This window comes from Malurus melanocephalus, unplaced genomic scaffold, assembly GCF_030028575.1.
Source record: "Malurus melanocephalus ecotype Western Australia unplaced genomic scaffold, MMel_1.1 scaffold_841, whole genome shotgun sequence".
NCBI classification, from domain to species: domain Eukaryota; kingdom Metazoa; phylum Chordata; class Aves; order Passeriformes; family Maluridae; genus Malurus; species Malurus melanocephalus.
In genome coordinates, this window is record NW_026624073.1 from 158,661 (window position 1) to 179,005 (window position 20,345).

The 20,345-nt window shown below is 43.8% G+C and overlaps 1 protein-coding gene across 1 annotated transcript in view; it reads right to left on the reverse strand.

Annotated features, from left to right (window-relative positions):
* LOC130585176 (dedicator of cytokinesis protein 1-like) overlaps window positions 1–19,233 on the reverse strand; it is a gene marked incomplete at its 5' end in the record, with an annotated part of 68,728 nt that extends 49,495 nt beyond the window's left edge. The window contains 6 exons of the mRNA XM_057385557.1: window positions 3,082–3,238; window positions 3,391–3,476; window positions 10,046–10,194; window positions 16,080–16,138; window positions 18,587–18,687; window positions 19,155–19,233. Coding sequence (XP_057241540.1) covers window positions 3,082–3,238; window positions 3,391–3,476; window positions 10,046–10,194; window positions 16,080–16,138; window positions 18,587–18,687; window positions 19,155–19,233 — 631 coding nt within the window. The remainder of the gene's footprint in view (window positions 1–3,081; window positions 3,239–3,390; window positions 3,477–10,045; window positions 10,195–16,079; window positions 16,139–18,586; window positions 18,688–19,154) is intronic.
* Window positions 19,234–20,345: the final 1,112 nt, after the last annotated feature.

Here is a 20,345-nt window from a genome sequence, read left to right on the forward strand (position 1 = left end):
ATTAAAGCAGTTTGAGGAGGCACTAATAGAGCACAAAGCCAGTACTAAAAAAAAGGATAAATCCAATACAAAACTGATCYCTTCAAAGAGGACTGGAATATGGGACAGAATGCACATTTCACAGAGACATGATGGGTTATTCCAGGGATATTTAAGTTGATGTAAGTGTTTACGGGGTTTGGGTTCAATACAGAAAACAAACTGCCCAGGCCACCACTGCCCCATGTCCCCAAGGGCCACATCCACATGGATTGCAAATCCCTGAAGGGATGGGGATTGCACCCCTGCCCTGGGCAGCTGGGACAGGGCTGGAGAACCCTTTTCATGAAGGAATTTTCCCAAATATCCAACCTAAACCCTCCCTGTCCCATCCTGAGGCCGTTCCCTCTCCTCCTGTCCCTGTTCCCTGGAGCAGAGCCCGACCCCCCCGGCTGTCCCCTCCTGTCAGGGAGTTGTGCAGAGCCACAAGGTCCCCCCSGAGCCTCCTTTGCTCCAGGCTGWRCCCCTTTCCAGCTCCCTCAGCCTCTCCTGGGGCTCCAGACCCTTCYCCATCAGCCCTGGCTTGAGTGCAGATCAAACCCTCCAAGTTAAASCACCATCAAKGCAGACAAACTTAATCCCAGGAAAGCCTCTGCATCATTAAAGTCCCAATTAGGAACTCTTTGAGACCTCAGGTGGGAATTGTGCCGAGTTTCAGCCGTGGGTTGGATTTTTGCAAAGGCATGAATTTCACTTCAGGTACCTGGAGAACGATGAAAAGGCTGAGCAGGGCCTGGAGGGAAAACGGGAGTGTAAAATCAAGCTAAACTTTTAAATCACGACTACTGAAAGCGACGGAAAATTCCGCCCTGCGCCACTTCCCGGCGTTTCCCGGGGACTCCAGCGGCTCCAGCCGGCTCGTGCTCGGTGTCTCACAGTGATTGAACCTGACAGCAGCAAATCACCCACAAAATTCATCATCTGCAAACGCCTGACAAATGCAGATGCCAAACTCCAGCAATGGGAGATGCTGTTGGGTGAAAACAAACCCAACCTCGCGCATGCCACGGCTCCCCTGTGGGACCGGCGACAATTCCTGCGAGGATGGGAAGGAGAAACAGCTCCACCTTCCTCAGGGAATTTTCCCAGTTGGACACAGAGCGTGTGGTGCCTGTGATTTGCTGTTTGCCATCCTGCTTGGAGGACTGGCAGGACTTCCCAGCCCGGCTCCGCTCGGGAGGACGCGCTGACCTTTCTGCGGGCAGCCCGACAGCCGGTGACAACTTTCCAAATCCCTCCTCTCTGCCCATTTCCCAACCATTCTGATGCGCACGGAGAGGAGAAAACATACTAAAAATAAACGCCCAATTTCGGATTTGATGCCTCCATCTCCTCTCCTGCTCCAGTGGGCACCGTTTTGTTTACGGCTGATGCGGCGGAAAGGCTGCGCTGCRCGAGCCCAGGGCCGCGTTAAATGCGAAGAAAAAAAGCTACAAACCACATTATGTGAAAAAAAAAAGCTGCAAACTATTTACTCAGCTCTTTCCTGAACAAAGTCCATCAGCTGAATGGCATAAATGATAAACACTGGCTGTGCCTCAGTTATTTAAGTGAATTCAAAGCTTTGATGATGATCTGGGGATGAAAGCTCAGGATCCTCAGTGGAAAATGGTGCCATTGGAAAAATCAAATTTAGTTCATGTTATTCTGGTGGTCTTTGAAAGTTATTTTTCATGGTGCTGATTTTTGGGTTGGAAAATATAATTTTCTCCGTCTCCACTAATGAACACAATGGGTGTGAGCATCATCGGGACAATTCCTGCTTCCAACTCCAGCCCAAATGGACAAAGATTTGGGAATGGAGGGGACACTCCAGAATTTCTGCATCTAAGAGAAGGAAATTTCCTACCAGTGAGGAAAACAAGTCAAGCTTTTCCTGCTGTGAACAAAATAGCAACTCCAATTCCTTCAAAAAATTTGAATACAGGGGCTGAGCAGAGAGCAGAATACAAATTGCAAATCCATGGAAATTTTGGGAGGAAAGGGCACAGAACTCCAACATTCTGTATGTCAAGTGTTTTTCAGCACAGACTTGTTTATACATCAATTGTAAATGTCAGTGAACAGGCCCTGTGACATTTCTCCTTAAATCTTTCTGTAGGAACAATTAAAGAAGTGATAACATACATTTTCAGAGATTCACAGTTAACAAAACAGGAAAAAAATATAGGAAAAACCTTAAGCATTTTAAATTTTTCTAAGAATCCCAACAGACACTGACATAAGGCCTTAGTTAAAGGTGAAGGATTCAGAGAGCAGTKGGGGTTTGGGTGATTCTTTGCTGATTCTGTGGTGATATTGTAGTAATTTGGTGGTGATTAGTGTTGATTTTCTGGTGATTTTGTGGTGATTTTTCCTGATTTTGAAGTGATTTTTGGTGATGATTTAGTGGTGATTTTTTGGTGATTCTGTGGTGATTTTGTGCTGATTTTGTGGTGGTTTTTTGTGATTTGGTGGTGATTTGTGGTGATTTGATGGTGATTTTGTAGTGATTCTGTGGTGATTTTGTAGTGATTTTGTGGTGATTCAGTGGTGATTTTGGCTGACTATACAGTGATTCTGTGTTGATTTTGTGATGATTTTTGGTAACTTGATGGTGATTTTGTGGTCATTTTTTCTGATTTTGTAGTGATTCTGTGGTGATTCGGTGGTGATTTTGTGCTGATTTTTGCCGATTTTGTAGTGATTTTTGCCGATTTCGTAGTGATTTTTGCTGATTTTGTGGTGATTTTGTGTTAATTTTTTTCTGATTTTGTAGTGATTCGGTGGTGATTTTGCGCTGATTTTTGCTGATTTTGTGGTGATTCGGTGGTGATTTTGTGATGATTTTTGCTGATTTTGTGGCAATTTTGTGGTGATTCTGTGATGATTTTTTGCTGATTTTATGATGATTTTGTGGTAATTCGGTGGTGATTTTGTGATGATTTTTGCTAATTTTGTGGCAATTTTGTGGTGATTGGGTGGTGATTTTGGGATGATTTTTGCTGATTTTGTGGCGATTTTGTGATTATTTTTTGTGATTTTTCCCATCTCCCCGCTCACCAGCACGTTGACGGTGCAGCTCATGCGGTTCTCCTTGTTCTCATCGTGCATGATGGTCCTGTAGTCCAGCAGCCTCTCCATCAGACGCACCACCAGCTTCACAAACGTCTCCCCACTCTTGGCCAGGTACTTGTGCTTCCTGCAGTGCTCCAAGAGACTGCAAAACCAATTAAGTCCACCTCGTTAATCACACGCCGAGAAAACCCTCCACTCAGGTGCGCTTTTAAACATTGCTCATCGTTAACAGATTTTAATTATTTCTGGGCTACAAAGTTCATTGTCGCCTAATTGCTCTCTCTCAACACTTACATTTTGTCAAACAGCACTTTGTACTGCTCGTCTCCGCGGCCCCCTTCCACTTCGTGATCCAGTTTGGTGATGATCTCGTTTTCGAACTGTAATTAAACAAAGCAAGCGGAAATAATCAGCCGGCAAATCTCGCGCTTTATCGCCGCAGCCTCAACGTTTCACAGATCTGTTGGATACCTCGGTGAGGYGTTCAGCCCCTGGTTTAAAGCTTGATTGACTTTTGGGAGTTGGCAGCCTCTGGTTTTGGGCACCCCGTGATGATCTCCTGCCCTACAAGGATTTCTCTGGTTCAAGGAATCGGTGGTGGTGTCGGGAAATGAGGTGTGAATATTTGCATTATGGAAAACTAAAGGAGGAGGTTAATGATGGGAATGAGGGTGGGGAAAAAGGAGACACARAATGGGCTCAGTGATGGAACTGAGCACAAAAATGCTGGAAGGTCCCTGAGAGAGGCAGGGATGCACCCCCAGCATTCCTGACACCCTTTTTTGGCACATAGCACTGCCTCTCAGTGGGACACAGCTGATAAACCTGTTAAAAACCCTGCAAGAAGGAAGGGAGCTGTTTCAAACAACTCCAGAATGATTTTATTTGGGAGATCATAAAAGAATGCGAATTTAAGTGACCATTAGAATATATTGGAAAAGCAAACTGGATAATTCCCTGGATTTTTCACGATTACAGAGGGTTTTAGCTGTTGGTGCTAGTAATGGATGKGAACTGTTAGAGAAGGAAGGCTCACTCCAGGCCTGCTGCTGGGTAACAAATAGGTTTAGTCACCTAATTCCTAATACTTCATTAAATAAGCACAGACATCCACAGGATTAAAGACAGAGACCTCAGCAGGAGAGCCCGGGTGAGCTGAGAGSCTGTGGCAGGGGAATGGGGGCCCAGTGCTCAGAGTGGCAGCTCGGTGACAGAACACTTGTCACCATGTCTTTTCACTGTCTCTTGCTGAAGCCACCCCTAAGGACCCCGAGGAGAAACAAAGGGACCCCTGCACAAGAACAAAGAGCAGCAGCATTCTGTAAATGTCAGGAGATGTGCTTTGCATCTGCAGGTGACATTAACAGCACGTCATGTACCACGGAGGAAGAACGGACTGTCTGGATGAYAAAATACCCCAAACTGGAAGGGACCCACAGGATCATCAAATCCTGGTCCTKCACAGACCCCACAACARTCCCCATCCTGTGCATCCCTGGCAGTGCTGTCCAAACTCCTGGAGCTCTGGGACCATTCCCTGGGCAGCCTGGGCAGTGCCAGCACCCTCTGGGGACAGCAGAGCCCTTCCCAAAATCCAACCTAAACCTCCCTGACACAGCTCCAGCCATTCCCTGTGAATACAGTGAATACAATGAACCCATCCCTTTAAAAATGACAGGGAAATAAGCAAAGGCAGGGTAATGCAATGCACCCCCTCTGGAACCAAACACATTCTCACAGCACAGGAGCGCTGAGTAAAACATGGAAACAACACAATGATCAAACAGAGAAGCCACAAAAACCCTGTTCCCTAATGAGCCCAGAAAAAAAATTGACTTTGCAACCCAACATGAAAAATGACACCTGCTGCCAGCCCCAGCCCTTCAGGTGATGTTTTCAGGAAGAGATTACTCAGATAGAGAACAACGATTACATTTGCCATGAAGGATCTCGAGGATCTTYCCCCTATCAGTTTTACTTAAATCTCTGTAAATCCACGCTTTGTGGGGCCATTTCCCTAACGGCCTCTTGGGCTGAACAAAGCCAGCCTTGTGGCATTTCGGGGGTTTTAGGGATTATTAACAATATCTTTACTCTTCAGTCATTCCTGATATTTCTCAGAGTCGCTGCGATGCAGATCGTGGCAGCCAGGTGAATAAATGTTATTTAACATCAGCTCAAATTCCTTCTGTGGTCTYTCCAAAGAGGAAGGTTTTATCGACACAAGCTGAGGTTTATGGAGCTTTGGAGGTTTCCCATTTCCCATGATGGGGGTAGGAATGTGACCCTGGAGCTGCACAAGCCAATGGCACTGGGACACTGCACCTGGCATCTCGTGATAAACTCGATTTTTCCCTTTTTCTTTTTCTTCTCCCCTAATGCATTATTTTTTTAAAATGCATTACATTTAATTTAATGCATAAACAGGCCTGCAATTACTGTGATGGAATTTACTCCCAAATGAAGGAGTGCCAAATCTCCAATGTTTCCATTAGAGCCRGTGCCACTCCCTGAGGCTCATTCTGGAGGCTCAGGGGAGAATTCTGCATCATCCGTGAGCCAGATTCACACTCTGAATTGACACCAAGAAGATTACAGGACATCATTATCCACTTTTCCTCGCAGCTGATCAAGATCTCAGCTCCTCTTTAGGATAAGAGTTTGAACTCAAGCAAAGGGCACATGCAGGGTTTCCTCTGTCTGTGCCAATCTCCCATCTGGAGCACGTAAATCAGGGWGAGCCATCTCGTGTCAACACAACTAATCCCTTGTGGATGTGGGTTTACCTCAAGGAAAGCTGGATTTGTAGCCCTGGCTGACAAGTTAATCTTGCTGGAGATGAGGAGGACTCCCAGCCCTCCAAGYTGCCAGAAATCAATTTTGATGTGGGGTAATGCTAATTTGCTATATAAAATTCAAGTGACCACAGCACCAGGAATTAGTCCCAATGCAGAAATAGCACTGCAAAACTTTTCTCAAAGGTTTCTATGAAAGTTTCTTTGAAATTCCCAACAATTTCTATTCCCTTTCCTATTTTCCCACAGCATTCCAGCTGGCAAACAGATCTGGGAGCCATTTGAAATGATGGGATCATTCTGGAGGCCACTGGAYTGCCTTTATCCCTTGCTCTCCAGGTGAAGTGAGCGAGGAATACTGATATTCTCCAAAAAGCCAGAAACCAAGAAAAAATTACACACATTTCAACTGTAGTTAATTAGAAAATGTTACTTATCAAAACCAATCCTTTGGTGGGGATTAGTTATTTGAATTTGCATGTTCAGTGGGACCACAGGAACTGGGAGAGTCATTTATCTGCATTTTGTTTGCAGATCCACAGCACAGAGAAAGGGAGGTTAACCCKGGGCTCAGAAGTGGCAAAAAGACTTAATAAGGAATTAGAGGTTCTAAAAGTGAAGAGAGATTCAGACAAACTAGGGAAAACTTCTTAGCAAGGGGAATGAAATCYATTTGAAATTCATCAATAACCAGCAGGTGAAGATCAAAATGCTGCTGTGACCACCTTGGTGATACTGGGATTTATTGTTAAATGGTAAAAATGGGTTCAACTCATGCCAAGCAGAACATGATCTCAGCAGTGACACAGGTCCAGAGAAGGGGAATTGAAATTCCTGCAAAAAGTGCTGGTATGAAATGAGGAATGGCTGGTAGGAAATGAGGAATGGAACCACAAAACAGGCACCACCATCAGGAGTTTCCCACGCTCCAAATTCCACATTCCAGCTGAAGGATTGTTCCACATCCAGCTTTCCCTCCTGCTGTCACCACGGGATCCATCCCACTCACCTGAACAATCAAACCAATTCTCTTTTATTGATCCTATGGCTCTGATAAATTCCCTTTGATCCGGAGGCTTYGCTACCCAAACCGGCCCAGGGAGAAGCTGAGTGCAGAAGGAGGAGTTTCCTTCTATAGGGGAAGCTTCAGTCCCACACTGATTTTAGGATGGGACTCCTGCTTTGAGGCACAGGCTACTTTTAAGTCTTATAAAAGCTTCAAAGACCTTCAGAGGGAGAGGACAAAAATGAGCAGCTCCAGCTGTTAATTCAGTCTGCCTTAATATAGTTCTGTAAAAACAAGGAGAATTTATCTTGTTTTTTTCTCAGGGCTAAATACACTGCGAGAAAAAAAGAAAAAAATAAGCCTTCTGTCTGTTCTTGGTTTTACCAGGCAAACCCAATTCCTCCTGAAATGAAAACCACCACAGGGAAAGCTGCCTGTTTATCACACAAACCATCCCAGCATCAGAGGCCTGCAAAACCCTGCCATTCCTCCCCCACAAATCATGAGCTTGATGCATCTGCTGGAGAAGTGGAGCCAATCRAAACCCTTGTTGATGCGACTAATAAGGCTGGATAATTGGATTTCTGGCAGATTGGTTCAGCAGCAGCCAACCATTCCATTTGGAAGTTCTCTCTGGAAGCAGAGCTGGACAAGGATAATTGGTACTTGCATATAAAGGATATAAAGCAGCACATTACACTGACCCATTAAGCATCCAAGCTTGCCTAGGTACTGGTAATATTTAAAAAATGAAATTTATATCCATTTTCACCACTAYATACAACACAAAAGGCAAAGAAATGAGCCTGGAATCTACAGACCAGGCMGCCCTGCTTTAATTTCTGAGGAAAAATCATGGAGCAAGATCTCAGGGAAGCTTTTTCCAGGTGCACAAAGGGTGAGAAGGGGTATTTTGTGAGAAGTGTAAATTGGGAAAAGCCAATTTACCAAGCTGAACATGAAAAAAAAAGTGTCCTCCTTCAATGGAGCCTAAATGTGTCCTGGGTTGCACCAGCAGGGACACAACCAGAGGAGAACAGGACCAATTGAACCATAGATGGAATTCCATGTCCAGCTCTGGTTCACCAGCTCAGAGAGACCYTGGCAAACTGGAGATGGCCCAAAGRAGGGCMCCCAACATGGGCAGAGTGCTGGAGAGCCTGGCCCCAGAACTGCTGAAGGAATTGGGATCGTTCAGCCCAGAGAAAATCCAACTCAAACACTCCAACACCTGAAAGTGGCTCAGAGAGCAGAGGGGGTTTGTAAAGTGCACAGTGGCAGGACAARMACACCAGGGATAAGCTGATCCAAGGAAATCCCATCAGGAAATACAAAGCAAAATGTGTGAATGACAGAATCCTGGAATGATTGGGGCTGGAAGGRAGYTCATTTCATTCCAACCCTCCTGCTACAGGCARGGACACCTTCCACAGGCCAGGGTTAAGCACTGGAATAGCTCACCCAGAAAAGTGGCCARATAACCCTCGCTGGAGATAYCCCCTCCTGAGCTYCAGCTGGCTCAGTTAACCCAGYCTAAAGCCCACATRACTTCCAGAGGCCYCACCCAGCCCTGACTTTCCTTTTGCCAAGCTTGTGATCTTCATTCCCCAAAGACACACCTGACACACTCAGCAAACTACAGAACTGGATTATCTGCAAATCCAAAATTGGACAGGTTGATTATTCCTTGTCAATTCTGGCTGTTCAAACCAATGGAAAAGAGGATTGTTCCCTCTGCACTTCTCCTGTCAGTGCTACACACATAAAGAAGCTACACTGCCATAAGAAATACAATGCCAAGTACAATCCAAGACACCTCTGACTTGAGCATGAAGCATTTTTCTTCTCAAACAGCAAAAAAAAAAAACCAAACCTAAGTGAAATATTTAGGACATTCATTTATTAAAATCACCCARCTATTCCACACAAAGCTGGTTTCCTTCTGTCACGGAAACAGAGGGCCATAAATTTAGCTATAAAGTTACCCTCGGATTTTTCACGACCTATCTAATTGTACAAATAAAAAATGACAAGCAACAAAAGGGAACATCTGACAGGAAACTGTTGAAATGGCATCCCAGCGAGCATTTCAATCTTTACAGTAGCACTGGAGTCAAGCATAAGAAAAAAATGATTATGCAGTAATTGGATGAAGCCAAAATACAGTTCACAGCCTCTCCACACAGCAGCCAGCACAAAACAAATCAAAGCAATAAAGCTGATGCCATTTCCCTTGCTTAAGTCTCCCCACGCAGATTTTCATTTACTCTGCCTACAGATTTATTAAGAGTGGGTTCTCAATAGCAGCTCACAAGGAAAGTATGGCAAAGGATGAGGGTTTTCATCCAAGAAAGAAAACTGCCAATATAAAGGGAACAAAGCAAACAACACATGTCAAACTTTATTGCAAAATTCACAAGGTCATATCCCGAACTGACGGAAATTTCACAGTGGGAATGAGCTCTGCTGGCTTAGACCAAACCCTACCCGGCCTAAGTGATCTTAAACTCAATCCATAAGCAAAGTTTCCAAGGGAAGCAATGTAAAATGAATGTCAGGAAACTTTCTTTCACTGCGCTTGTCTTTCAGAAGTTGATGCTAACAGGGTAAGATGGGGTGTGGGCATTCAAGGGCTCCCCTCAGCACRTTAAAACAGAATAGAATAAAAACTCTCCATTAGTATTGGAGATTTTGCAGTGCCTGTAGATCAAGAAGAAGCACTGACAGTGCTGGATTGTTTTTTTTTCTCTTCAAAATCCATAAAATGGTTGGGAAAATCAAAATTAGAAGATAGCAGAATGATAAATCCTTATAGGTTATTCTTTTGCCACATTATCAGGCTTCCTTTATGTCCAATTTATCTCAGGAGCAAACTCTTCGTGTGAGTCACAGTGACAATTTAAGACATCTGTCTTTACTCCTGCACCACAACCCAAGGTTTCATTTACTACATGCAAATTTCTCCTTCAATAACCATTTCAAACCGACAGATGAAAACCCTGCAGCCCCTCAGGAGTTATAGGAAATAAGCAAATCCATAATTACATTATTCCTTAGAAAAATGAGAAATCACAAAAATCCTTCTGTTTTGTAAAAGAACAGCTAAATCTTCCTCACCAAGTTAAAATGCCTGCAGCTCTCTGCTTACCCTCTGGAAGCTTCTGGTGGAGTGGAATTCACACTGCATCATGTCAAAGAAGATCGGGATGGTGGCTTTCCGCAGCTCCGTTTCTGGGATCAGTGTCATTTCCAGGATTGGCCCCACCATTTCYGGGATGAACTTGATTTTATGCTGACCTTTAGGAGAAAAGACGCATTTCAGAGTTAACCCACAGTCCCTAGCTTTTGTATAATGTAAAACTGTAAAATTTTATTTGATGTAATATTGTATCAATAAATCCTCTTGGAGCATTAAAAACGTTTTGACTTTCTGCCTCTACTGAAACACTTTTTTATTATTGTTATTTATTGATGATGATGATGATGATGATGATGATGATGATGAAGACCATCATGATCATTATAATTACTAATTCCACGGGAGAGGAGGTATTGTTTAAACCCCAATCAAGAGGAGCTGTCCAATCAGCCACCAAGCTGGGCTCGCCACATTTCCCGCTATGCATTTTCACACCCGCATTTCCAGGTTTTATTTTCCAACACAACGTGTGGCTGGCAGAGACGGAAACTGAAAGGCACATCACTTGTAYGAACTCATTTAGACTCCTGTGTGAACAAAATGTTCCCGGTGTCAGTCTGTCACAGTGTCACCGTGAGTGCAGCCTCCCGGAGCCTCGAGACGCAGGAGCGCGGTGCTGCCAGCCCACGATGTCTCCTTTCCTCTCAGCCGAGCTGCCTGCAAAACCTGAGCTCACATTTCACCTCCCAAGAGGAGGCTGCTCCTCCCCAGCCCTCCTTGCTAGGGAAATGAAAGATTGGAAGGACTGTGGGACTCAGTAAATATGGGATGAGGGGATTGTTAATAGAAATGAGCTCCTGTTTGTATTGTTGGCTAAATGGATGCGGGGTGTACGTGCTGCAAATTTTCTGGGGAATGAAGCTGTGAAAAAATCATCAGGATGGTTGGGGTTGGGAGGGACCTTYAAGCCCATCTCATTCCAACCCCCTGCCATGGRCAGGGACACTTTYCACTATCCTAGGGTGCTCCAAGCCTATCCCACCTGGCTTTGACACTGCCAGGATGGGGCAGCCACAGCTCCTCTGGGAAATCTGTGGTGTTTGATCACCTCATTGTCCAACCATGCTGGGGCAGCACAGTCCTGAGAGCTCCAGGCAGAAGTTTAGAAATATTAGGACCCATAAATCTCTCCATCAGYAGCAGGCTGGGATGCAGGTGGAGCTCAGGACAGAACTGGAGGTGCTCCTCAAAAATGCCCCACAAATTAGGGATGTTTACAATCAGGTTCCAACACTGTYTCTAAACCAGGATTGTGCTTCAGACTAGATTCTTTGGAGTCCAGCTAATTTTGGGAGTCCTCAGTTTCCTCCATTCCTCAAACTCTTGCTTCCCACTGTGGTTACTGATGTTACCGGACAGAAACAGATTCCATCTCATTTTTATTCCACTGCACTCCACCACTGTGACAGTAACCAGCAAAATCTTTAATTGGTAGCTTCACTTTTGACCAGAACTAACATAAATCTCAACAAAYGTAATCAAGAAAGATCCTTCACCACCAAAACACGCTCCTTTTTTTAGCAGATATAATTGAAGTTCCTTGATTTGGCAAACTCCTCAATCCTATTAGCATCAGCAATCRGATCAGGGCAAATTAATACTCAAATAAAATGGTGACTTTTGGGTGCTGCTGCAGCACTGGGTGCTGCTCAGGAATATCAAGTGAGAGACCCAAAGCTCCCCTCAGTTCTTCCTGCAAAGATTATTACATTTGGCCTCTCAGGTGACAGATTCCTTGTGTTATGCCTGAGGAGTGTCAGAGTCAATATTGCAGAAAACAAATAACGGTGACAAAAGTCATTCGTCACACGCTGATCGAGCTTCCCCCGTGCCATTGTGGGTTTTTCCATCGCCTCAAGCACAGGAATTCCCTCAGAAGGGGAACATCTTTTGAACTTGAGATGTGAAAAATCCACAAAAGATGAGAATCTTTGATGCTGGTTCCTGCTCTGTGGGAGGAGCCCGTGAATGGGGAGCCCTGGGGTTCGTCTGTCCCATGTTCATCGGTGGTGACGGCACACACACATGGGTTTGGTGGCACAGGGTGATCCTGGAGAGGCTGTGACACTAAAGAAAGAGTGGGAGCAGAGCAGGAAGGGAGACAATCCTYCCCTGTGCCCCAGGGCATCCATCCCCCTGTCTGATAAACACCCCAGAGAGGAAATCACCTTCTTCCTCTCTGGAAGTGTGGGAACTCYCACGGAGGGACTCCAAATGTGACAAGTCTGGAAGAAAATCGAGGAGTCTCTTCTGAAAACCAACTTGTGCAGCTGCTTTAAGATCCACAAGTGAAAAATGCCACATTTGAACAAAACCTTGCCCTTGCAGAGCCTTGTTCCTGGCCATGGGATGTGCTCACACAGCAGGAAGGGATAAACCGAAGCCATGAACTGAAGCCAAGGTGCTCTCCTGGTTGSATAAAGAGTGATTCTCCTTTCCCAGCTCCTCCCCATTTCAATTTGGGCCACAAACCCCTCTGAGTGAACTGCCAGCAGCCCCCGCTGTGCCCTGGGCCGCGTGGGAACACGCCTGACTAACCCAGCGAGCGTTATGAGCAATGACTTCTATTTATGTAACGCCCAAAGTTCAGGGCTATTTTTAACCCCAGCCTTCCTTCCACCGACATCAAGGCCCTGTTGAGACACCTTGGGTGACGTCAGGCCCCGGGAGGGACGGTGGCAGCTCACCGGGGGACATCACAACCGCTGCCCTTCACCTTGAGGAACGTCACCGCTCCGTCAGCGCTCCGTCCCCGCAGCGGCTCAGACGTCACCCACMCCGCTGTCCGCGCCGCTTTCCCGCACGGATGTCACTGGAAATGCCACTGCAATTCCTCCAACACACAATTCCGGGAGCTGTGACCCACGGCACACCTGGGCACGCGACCCCGTGTCAAAGCCTTGGGCTCTGTTTGATAAATCCCATCACAAAATGTTTCTCAGTGTGTGGGTTTGGAGTTCCTGCCTTTCCCACACAGGCCACAGCCKCTTTTATGCTTTTTTGATATTTAAGAAGCCCCAGTTTCAACAAAACAGTGACTCAAAATAACACATTTTAAAGTTCAGGTTGTGGTATGGAAGGATAAAAGCCTATAAAGTGCTGTTCTGCACTGCAAATGTTCTTTTTTTTTYCTGCACATAAAAGGAGCAAGGTGTGACTATTGAGGCCCCCCTGCATCAGAAACAGGCAGACAAGTAAAAACTTTGAGAATTCTTCTTTTACTATTTTATTTCAGAAAAAAAATTATACTTTTAAATGTGCATTATAGCTGGAGGACTGCTTTGTTCCCAGCTGGGGAGTTTTAACTCAGCAGGCATCATGTGTTAATCATAGTATTTAGAAACAAAACCYGATGAGACAAAATAGGAATTTCTGAGGCTTATCTATACCCTTTAATCCATAAATCAAAAGTCAGGGTGGTTTGGTTTCACCACATCTCATGCACAATGGCACAGGCATAAAAATCCAGTGCTCAAGCACATTCCAAAATTCCAGCTTTTCACTTCTGGTTTTTGAATTTACACACGAAAAATTCRATTAATGCAGTGAGATAGAAGTGTCAGGCACCCCCCATCGATTCCATGCAGTGGGAAGTTGGAATTCCTYCTGAATTGATGCTGTGGTGTGGATGAAGCTGGTGAAGAGCCAGAATTAAATGTGATCTGTGAGTTTAACAGATCCATGAGTGAAACGTGGATTGTCTGTGTGACAAAGATGAGRAAAGCAAGGTGCTGCTCAGGAGAAGCACAAAGGCTGCCTTGCACTGAGGTCCTGCCTCACGTTTACCTTTCTCTCCCAGCTTTTGTTGGGAAGAGCAGTAATTTCCTGACTCCCTCCTCATGTGAGATTTTGGTATTAATGATGCCATTAATGGATCTCAGAGAATCACAGACATTAGAGCTTGAGGAGGTCACCGAGCCATCTTCCCAGATAATCTCCATTTATAACAAAACCATTAAAAATAAAGGCTTTCACGACAGCCCAGGAAGAAATATCGAAGAAAACACTACCCCTTGTGCCAATCGATTCCCAAAACTCCAGGGGAAATTATTATCCTTGTTAATGGTGAGAAACTGAACCCTGGAGCAACTGAAAAACCTGTCTGAGAGCAGGCAGTGGCAGCAGTGAAAGGCACAGTGCACTCCACAAAGCCCAGCCTGGATAAAACCACCTCAGCTAAGAGCAGCTGGATGGAAAAGCCCACATCAAACTTTCCATTTTCAGTCCTGTAAATTCTGGGAGAAGTTTAAGAATCTGTAAGAATCCAAAGARAGCAGAAGCATTAGGAGGAAAGGGTGCTGGGAAAGCTCAGGCTGGAGCAAAGGAGGCTCTGGGGGGACCTTGTGGCTCTGCACAACTCCCTGACAGGAGGGGACAGCCAGGGGGGTCGGGCTCTGCTCCAGGGAACAGGGACAGGAGGAGAGGAAACGGCCTCAGGATGGGCCAGGGAGGGAGATTTGAGAAAATGTCTTCACCAAAAGGATTTTCAAGCACTGGAAGGGGCTGCCCAGGACAGTGGTGGATCCCCATCCCTGCAGGGATTTCACTCGGGGACACGGGGCAGTGGTGACCTTGGCAGGTCTCGACCTTTTCAAACCTTAACAATTCCACGAGTGCAGGCCTGCAGGAGGGGAGGATTTGGCTAATTACTCCCCCAGAGCTGCAGCATCCCACGCTGGGTGATGCAGTGGCAGAAACGACACCGATTTTATTACCTGTCTGTCAAGGCACATCGCAGCCGTGCACTAAGCTCTAATCTGCTCTCCAGACACTTAATTCACCCAAGATGCTTCTAATAAAAAGTGAACTCAGCTGCTCTCCGAAGCCTTTTCTCATCATTCCAGCAGATAGGATGCAAATTCTGYGATATCAAATACTTATGAACCCTTGGCATTCCCTTCTCTTGCAGATGCCGGGGTTTTTCAACTCTCAGCAACAACAGCTCAGCCAGAGATAGAAGTGAAGAAGCAAACACATTCATTTCTGATAATTTAAGGAAGTTTTGATAAAACTCAGAAGAGCTGAAGTGTCTGTGCTGTTAAGCTCAGGAAAATGAAATCTGGCAGACGAGCACAGCCAAGTCACAGTAAATACTCAGTTTCTTGTGAAATTCAAGCCCTGCACAGCCAAATTCCACCCAGACAGGCAGAGATGCCTCATTTACCCACGAGCTCCAGCGAGGTCCAGCTCCTCAGTCTTTACTGACTCGCTCTGMTGCAGCCAAACAAGACTGAAAAGCAGAGCTCAGGCAGAATTTCCAGGCTAAATTACTTGGACACAATCACTTTGCTACAGTACCAGGTACTGCATCCACGAGTGAATACATATAAATGTTGATATATCATAAATAATACAATTATATATATTAATATATTAGATATATTGAATAATTGATATCTATATAATAAAGAATTAGTAAATTTTTATATTAAATAATTGAGTAAGTGTGTGGAGATAGTTTAATATTTAATATATGAATACATTTAAATACTAAAGTATTAGAAGATATTAAAAATTAATCAATATTGGTATTTTTAAGGAAATAAACTCCATTCAATAGGTATCACCATAACAATGGCTTTGTGTGCAGCAAGAGGCTCAGAACCACAAAAACCCCAAGACACATCAAAATGAACAAGAGTTATGTGCCTCCCCAGATGGTGAATTAAATATGCAGAGGTGGCTGGATTTCTTAAATCACCTGATTTCTAAAAGCCTTCTGGAGGGCCACCCTTGTTTTGAGAGAAAGCAAATTGATTCTACAGGATCCTGGGATGGTCTGGGTTGGAAGACCTTGATACTCATCCAATTCCACCCTCTGGCAGGGACAGGGACGTTTTCCACCATCCCAGGCTGCTCCAAGCCCCATCCAACCTGGCACTGGATTTTTCCAGGAAAAACCCTCTACATCATTTTGGGAATTCTGGAAATTTTCCCATTGTTTATGGGAACACTGAAGGCCACACACGCTCAGGATACTCACCCAGGTTGTACCACATGTCCCTGATTTCAAACCCAATCTGCCTCCTCATGTCCCCGTACCTGAAAAAGGAAAACAGAACCAGTATTAAAATAAAATAAATCTGAGACCTGCAAGCAGATAAACTGAATTTCAAAATCAGGTTCGCAGCAGTCAAAAAGAGGAGAAATTCCAGAACGGGCTCTCAAATTGGATCCACACTTCTGTGATTACCTGGCTATCCTCACCAGAAGCGCACCATAAATATCAAAATTTGGAGAAAAAAATGTCATAAACCTCAACAATTCCAACATTCCCCAATCCCAGGAAGGGGTGGGAGCCCATCCACCACCAGCCCTGCCCAAAGCTGGWGGCACCAACACCTCCCATCACCCATCAAGGTCATTTTCCCATTCTCCTCCCTCTCCACACCAAAACCAGGAAATCCTAATGAGTGGAAAAACTGCTGTTCCTTCATTAATGCTGGGATGAGAACCGTAACGAGCTCCAAAGACTTGTTCTCTGCATGGAATATTTGCAAGTTAAAGATCATTACTTAAATAACAAGATGAGCACAACTGGAATATCTGGCAACTTGTGGGATTTCTGGGGGATAACAGTGAGACCCTGTCATTAATATGGATTAAAGAGAATCTTYTGCATCATTAAGAATCTGTTATTATCTAATGCTTAAATGCAATGTTTAGCAAAACCTACAAATTACAATAATTAAATTTTAATTATTAAATATTTGAGGTTTTAATTGAAATATATACTTAAAAAGATGGGTGAGTGCRATATTGAATTAACTGATTAATTATATCCCTTTTGACACACAAGTGCTTTCACACAGCAATGAAAGTGCCTCCAGACCATGCATTTATTACATCTTGAGGAATTTATTGTCTTGATTCCTTCTCCAAAACAYGATTAAACTGAAAATAACAACTTGCAAATTCATTATAAACAAAGACTGACAATTTAGCAAACTTTATTAAGCAACCACTTCCAAKGAGTCCATCTATTTACTTATATCAGCAGTGAGAAATGCCTGTTGATTCCTTGAGTTCCTTCAGTAAGATCAATTGCTCTGTTTAATATAAAAACCACTGCAAGAAATTTTGTGCCTGTGGTTCCCATCCTGAAAAAGAGGGATTATCAGCCCTCAAATGAATTTGACAGCAATTTCCAGCCCAATTACAGCTCAGCTCTTGGCTCTTTGTTCAGGTCAGGAGTCTGATCCCAACTCAAACGCTCACGTAGGTGCTCACCAATGCTGGGCAGAGAGAGCAAAGGGAATCCAAATTTAATTAAATCAAATTTTCCTGGCTCTGCAACGCCATCTCAATTTCCTTCAATAAAATTTACCTGGCTTTACAATACCAGCTCCATTTCCTTCAATAAAACATACCTGGCTCTGCAATACCTGCTCCATTTCCTTAAAAAACCTTTATCTAAAATGTTATTTATGGTATTTACGGCACAAGCCCCAAACCCTGAGCTCTGCTTGACACCACTTTTCTGCTGAACTTGTAAATATTCCTGTTTCATCAAGGAAGCCTCACGAGTCCCAGGTAAAGCAGATCCTACTGTGCTTAAAAATTCTCTTTCAAGGCTGAAGGTAGARCAGGTTTTCCAAAGGAAACACCTCAAAAATCAGGAGGGAGTGMTTGAGTTCACAGGGCAAGACTCAGCTCCCAAAAATAAAGGGATGGGATGTGGAGCCCTTCCTGGGTTTTCTGGTCAAAGCCTGCAAGCTACACAAGCAAAAAAAGCCTTTAAAATCCAGTCRCTGCAGCAGGGATGAACTGTGCCCATTCTCCCTGGGATTTCTCTTGAAACAACAGACAGAAAAGCCTGAATTTAGAAGCTGGAGGGATACAAAATGCATTTTCATTCTCTGTACAGACATATTTTATTTATTGTACACCCCAGGAGGCCGAGCTGTGCTTGTTGAGGGAGTCACAGCTCAGAAATTCCCTGGGTTTGTGCAGTACCTGTGACTCCTCTGGCTGTGGGAAGCCCCAAATTTGTAGCCCCAAATACTGTGCCACAGAAAAAGCATCCCCAAACTTGTGTGAGATCACAAAACGGGCTCTTTTCAGAGCTTGGGGTTCAGTTAAGCAGTGAAAAGGTGGAACACTAATAAAAGGCAGGAGAAATATCAACAGGACATGGAGAGAACGGCTTCAAATTGTGCCAGGGGAGGTTCAGATTGGAGATTTGGGAAAATTTCCTCACTCAGAGGGTGGTCAGGCATTGAAATCCACCCTTCCACCCAGGGCAGGAGTGGAATCTCCATCTCTGGAGGGATTTAAAACTGTATGGATGTGGCCCTTGGGGACATGGGTCWGAGGTGGCCTTGATTAATGCTTTGACTCCATGATCTCAGAGGTCTTTTCCACCCTTAAATCACTCTAAACAAAATCTTCATGTTCTGCTCTCATTTCCAGGGTTTTTTTTCCCCCTTTTTGACAGCTTTCCTTTGCTGAGGGTTCTTGGCCACAATTTGGGTGACGAGCAGGACTTACTTGTTCAGGATTTTTGCTCTTTTAGCGCTCGAAAAATTCTCCAGTTGCAAAGATTCTTGTGTGAGAAAAGCAACAGCCAGGTGGAAATAGTTGTTCCAGAGCTGAAAGCCCCCAAAATGACAAGAAGAGGTTCCATTAATTCTCTGAAATGTTTCTCTGCACACCTACAAAACAACTTAAAAGTCTCTAAATTATGCACATAAATATTTCAAGGAGCAAAGAACAGACACCACAGAGATGGTGTTTCTTGATAAATTCTTAATACATCTCCTCGTCGCCTTTATGTTTCCAACAAATATTTCCCAGCTACAAACCCCGATCCTTTTTGTGTTCTATGATTGGAGCAGAATCCCAACCCAAACCCTGCTGTGATGTTGTGATTCCATGACAAGCCAGGAATGGATCACACAAACTGCCAAGCCCAGAATGGCTTAACTGGGATAACTGGGATTCACAATGAAAAATAAACCCTCCAAAATTACATGTTTAGGGCAGGAATTTATTACATTAATATCATTTATTACATTAATATCATTTATTTCATTAAAACTGGGGTTTTTTTTCTTACCTGTAACTCAAAGTTGGCTTGATCAAGGAATTTTTTGTTTAGCATATCTGCATACTGATTAATTGCTCGCAGGAAGACTCTGAAAGATCAAGAGAAAATTACATAATTACACACTCTTCTGGGCTACCTTTGTATATTTGGCATCCCAATTAGACACAAACTCTGAGTCTGTCTGCAAAGGGAAATTTGAGGCTGGTCCTTGAAAAGCACGGTGATCTCACTGCTGCTAAGTGCACAGAATTCCAGGCAGATGTTCTCCAAATTAATCAAGGAAATTAGCATATGCAGAAACAGAGGGAATGCTTGGGATAAAATCACTTAGCTTTAAAATATCTTTTCATAATCAAGAGATCATTAAAAATTCAGTTTATTACAACAACATATATATTTTTTTAAAGTTATGGTGTTGTATCTAACCCAGACATGCAACTGGTTGTATTTTAAGGTCAAGCAAAACACGTTTTTAAACACATGAGCAAAAAAAAATCCACTTATAGCCCAACAGAAATGCTCTTGAAGGACAATCTTTAAAACATTTGCTCATTGCTCTACTTCTAAAATGCTAATTCAGTACCCACTGTAGTTTATGGAGTTTCTAAAATTCTTCTTAAATTGCAAAAGGAGCTGGCCTGACAAGCACAAAAGAGAAAACCAAATGGCACAGGAGAAGTAGGGCACTACATATTCATGGTGCTGCAAAATAAACATATTATTCCTTGGTAGCCTGATCTCCATTTTCAAAACAAACACGAGATTCCCCCTGAAAACTTGAAATTTATGCAGTGCAGCTGGCAGCTAATGCCCAGACAAATAAGCTTCTCTTTGGAGCAGGATGGGGGAGAGATTTGTGCCTCCTCAGAGGCCCAAAAATGATGAAAACCCCTCCTGACATCTACTGGGCTTGGTTTTTTTCCTCCACCCCAAAACCAATCTTAAAAAAGAAATTTCACTATTGTAAAAAAAAAAAAAGTTAATTTCCTCCAGGCTGATAAAAAAATAAGCCAGAATTATTTAAAACAAATAAATTTAAAAAAGGTTTTTAATGAATTTAAGATACTTTGTGATCTCATCTGAAAAAAATATTTAATATTTAGCTGAAAGTCTGGTATCCAAGAGAAATGAAGCCTGCAGATAACACATGGGCAACATGATGGCGAGAGACATTATTTATATTTATATATTTATATATTT